This window comes from Lampetra planeri, unplaced genomic scaffold, assembly GCF_965212315.1.
Source record: "Lampetra planeri unplaced genomic scaffold, kcLamPlan1.2.h2 scaffold_630, whole genome shotgun sequence".
NCBI classification, from domain to species: domain Eukaryota; kingdom Metazoa; phylum Chordata; class Hyperoartia; order Petromyzontiformes; family Petromyzontidae; genus Lampetra; species Lampetra planeri.
Genome location: NW_027615453.1, coordinates 38,136 through 42,610, shown reverse-complemented (window position 1 = coordinate 42,610; position 4,475 = coordinate 38,136). Strand labels below are relative to the sequence as shown.

At 40.2% G+C, this 4,475-nt stretch overlaps 1 protein-coding gene across 1 annotated transcript; it reads right to left on the bottom strand.

The window, feature by feature from the left end:
• Positions 1-2,337: 2,337 nt before the first annotated feature.
• LOC144741642 (thyrotropin subunit beta-like) lies at positions 2,338-2,942 on the bottom strand. The gene is made up of 2 exons (XM_078624144.1): positions 2,781-2,942; positions 2,338-2,610 (listed from the first exon to the last, which is right to left on the bottom strand). The coding sequence occupies exons 1-2, from the start codon at positions 2,940-2,942 to the stop codon at positions 2,338-2,340; spliced, it is 435 nt and encodes a 144-aa protein (XP_078480270.1).
• Positions 2,943-4,475: the final 1,533 nt, after the last annotated feature.

Sequence of the window (4,475 nt, the reverse complement as noted above, 5' to 3'; positions counted from 1 at the left end):
TGCAGTTTTTTCACACTGGGACATGGCAATGGGTTCGAATGCTGTAGTACGGTGGGCGGAAGTAAGACAAATTTACATTATAGAAGACGTTTTACATTTAGAAAATATTTTACATTTAGAAAACATTTTACATTTACGTAATTTTTGCAACCGGAAGTCAATTTTGCAACCGCAAGTAAGTAACTTTTGCAACCGGTAGTCTTTCAACTGGACTGGGAGTAGAAGTGGGAAAGTCGAGTAGAAGCGGTAGTGAAGGTCTAAGGGGGAGTTCATGGTCACCCAAGATGGACAGCAGGCAAGCAGTCTTTTGCCCATTTTGTGGCGAACAAATGGTTAATCCGTCCAAATGTTCTCCACAAAACGGGCAAAAGACTGCTTGCCTGCCTTCCATCTTGGGTGACCATGAACTCCCTCTTAGACCTTCACTACCGCTTCTACTCCCAGTCCGGTTGAAAGACTTCCAGTTGCAAAAGTGAACCTAACCTTACCTAAAAGTGAACTGTTTTCTAAATATAAAACGTCTTCTAAAATCTAAATTTGTCTTTCTAAAATGTCAATTTGTCTTCCACTTCCTGGCCACCGTATTGTTGCCTGTGTCATTGTTTCTAGTTTTCAGGTTTGAGTGGCAATTTTGTACTGGTGGCAACATAGAGACAGATGAGTTACCTCTTATGTACCTGTTATGGAAGAGAAACATTCCATTAGAAGTTGTCACTGCCAGTGTATGATAATGTATGTACATACGTTAAAGGAGGTGGTGTTTTACCGTGGGACAACTGAGAGAGTCATCACATACCACTTCTTGGTGCTATGCAGGCTGCACTGCTGCAGATAAAAAGGCTCAGAGTCCTAAAATCTGCAAAGGCGTTCACCAGCTGCTCCCTGAGCCACCTAGTCACCACCTTTTCATAATGTTGGCATCCAGCAGGCGCTACAGGGCTGCCAACACACAAACCAATAGACTCAGAGACGGTTTGTTGGTTTAACAGCCATTTGCACTTCAAATAAGCACAAATTCATAATGCTGCTACAGGCATTTTACTATTGCACCTTGGTATTTGAAATTCCAGTTCCACTTACAGTTTCATTGTATTTATTTACAATGTAAATAAAGTCTTTCTGATTCCGACTCAAATTTAAATTTACTTAAGAGTATTTCACAAGCAATAATAGGAAAATTAATGGTTAGTAAATGTCTTTTCAAGGGCAAAATGGAAACTAAAACATGAACTAGACAGGCTGGTAAAACTTACATTTTTATTGGGACCACACAAGTCTAAATAGTTTAGGGATATCAGAGACATACACTGTTTAGGAATGGAATATGAATGAAATATGTGTGCAGAGTCTTTTCATCAGAAAAAACTGTCTAATTTGGTGTATGTTTAGTCAAGGAGTTTAAATGACCTGAAATGAACACTTATTTAAACACCACAGAAAAAGGTCAAGCCAACAATCATTCAGGGGGAAAAAAAAAGAAAAAAAACACCACATTTTCCAGTTGAATAAACTCAACACAAACAAAATGTATGGTCAGTTTGAATGAAAGAGTGATTGGTATGTGCACCACATTGCTTTTCCTCTTGGACGGCTGACGGAGGCAAATTCCACTTCATCAATCGCGTTGTACATCAGGGTATTAGGGTTAACACCCCCACACAGGGAATTTCAGCTGGCCACTTCAAGCCATTGTTTCGTACCAGCCAGATGAAAGGTTAAAACCTCAGATTGGACGCATTTAGAATTCTGTGTGCATTTATAAAATGTGATGAAACTACTTGTTCTTCTTTGAACAGAAGCTGCTATTCATAAACTCCAGCTGTCCACCAAAATTCCCTGTGTGATTGAGAACCTTTGCGGTTGAACTCAGCGTGGGATGGGACTGAATCATCCAAAAGCTGACACATACACACGAGTTTTGACCCACTGGTCAACATTCACATGACGGATGACACACTGGTCATTGACAGGTGTTTCAACCATCACGTGCCTCAAGGAATGCCCTCGAAGCAAATATAGAATCCCAAGGTGATACTACAGTGCGTCATTGCTGCATGTTGAAGTAGTAAACAGAGCTCCAGCACCGGATGTGATTAAGTCAAACACAGATTAGTCAGAAAGCTATTTCAAGACATTAGCTTTAATTGGGTTACGTTCACAACATCCCATTCCAACAGTAAACATGATAAGTCAGGAAGTCACACACATGAGTTCCAGAGGAGGATCGATCTCTGATTGAGATACATACCAGGATTAACCCCCCACTGCAAACTGACAAGTAGAGCTGCAGCAGACAACACATTACACTTGGTCGCTATGGATTCCGGGACAAAAGGATCAGAAAGGGATCATGTAGTTGCCAGGGTGTGGGTAGACAAGTCGAACTGGTTTGGTACATCTCGCTCCCTGTCCACTGGCCCTGTGAGCGCATTCATCGCTGTCTGTCCTGCAGGAACTGCAGTGGCAGCTGAGAGCCACAGGGTAGGTGAAGGTGGGGTTGGCATCCATTGGGCAGCCAGGTAGGATTGCTGTACGGTACGCCACCTTTTCATAGGTACAGCCTCTCTGGATGAGGAAGCGTGGGCCGAGTATATCCCTCATGTTGCTGTCCTGATCACAACAGACACAGAAGAACGAGCACATCAGACATCTTTACGTCTGAATGTTTTACATGCTACATTGAGTGGACTTTCCTTTGTCTCTAAGATAATATACTTTGTTCAGCAAATGATCTGATCCTATGAAGTATGATATACAATTATAAAATCATATATACATACCCTTGAGTAGCAAAATCCCATGCAAATAGTTGTGTTGATAGCCACACAGAAGTCACACTCAGGCTTCTCCACATATAGAGTAAAGTCAGTGGGCAAACACATCGGAACAGCTGGGCTGAACAGCAGAACAAGGAGCAAGCATGTGAGCGCAGCAGTCTCCATGCTGACAATGTTATATCTCTTCTCTCAATCTGACACCTGCAAGATGAAGAGAGAAACGATGACAATATAACAATAGAATGATCTGTATTGCCAATATATTGTTACGTGCTTTCCTCTGCATGTGAGTGTCACCTGCTTTAGACCTTACGAGGCTGTGACTGAATTTACTGTTGGCTTTATATAAGCCACCTTCAGTTATCTTAGCTGCTATCTTCAGTCTGTGACAGAAAAGGAGTCCATTATCTTAATGAAATGAATTCACAGTTTCCTTCATGAGAAAAGTGCAAGCTGTCATGGACGGATAATGGACTTTGTAGGAGCTCAGGTTTCCATGCAACGTTGTCCACAAGATGTCACAAAAGCATCATGTCTGCTTGAAAGAATGCATATGTATCTAGAGCTGCTCAAATTTTAACCTGAGATGTGCTAGCTTTTCCAAAACAAACTCTATCTGTCTCTCATTTGAATAAAGATTAACAGAAGTAAAACATTTTTTGTAAAGTTCCAGTGCACCCCCTGCTTGTGCATGTGCAAGACATGATTTGTGCATTCTACCACCAAAGTGCCAGCAATGTGAACTGTCAATGAACAAACTGTTACATTCCAAACTTGCAGAAAAATTGTAGACACCAGAACTCTGTTCTAAACAGAGTTCAGACTACACAGCACTCTGACTCAACTACAATTGCCCAGTTTTCCAGATGACAAGAACATCCTGATCTGTATTTTTGTTCAATGATTGTTGAAGATAGTTAATGTCTTCCAAAGCCATTCAGTCATAGTTGTGAAGCTTGTAGATGTTTTTAATTTTGATTGTTATTGGTTTTCATTGATCTTTATTTACTCATGATTCAGTATAGATACTATGTGCTAACACACATATACGGTTATTTCTGAGCTTTAACATGCATATATATGTTTATATAACACATATTATATATGTGTATATTACATGAATCATTGTCTAAAGGAGGATACATTAATCAGTAAACTGTCATTTTATTAGATTAGATTAGAAACATGAGTGTTGTTGCTTTGACATGGTGCCCAGTGCTCACCTTTACAAACATTGACAGTGTTTTACATTTTACATTAACTTCTCTGGACCGAATTCTTACAAAAAATATCGACTTGAAGGAGATGAATCATAAGATTCATTGATTAATTAAGAAAGCAAATGAGCCTAACAAAGAAGTACCATTCATCAATAGTGACAAGATAATAGTTCCAACTTAGTAAAACATTGCTTCAACATTGTAGTATTTTTTTCCCTGACAATGCGTACACAGCGTTTGACATACATGTCTCTGAAGGAATACATGGAGTACTCCAAGATATGAATGTGGTAAACAAAGCAATGGCTATCACACGTGGTTGAAATGATGTGATAGGTGGACACAGCTTTCCAACCTGCGCTGCCTCCTGACATAACCAGTAACTACTGAGTAACTGAGAGGTATAAAGATGACAGACACACACACACACACATGTGCGTTTGTTTTACACCCTCTTCAAGTCACATGCGACACAGTG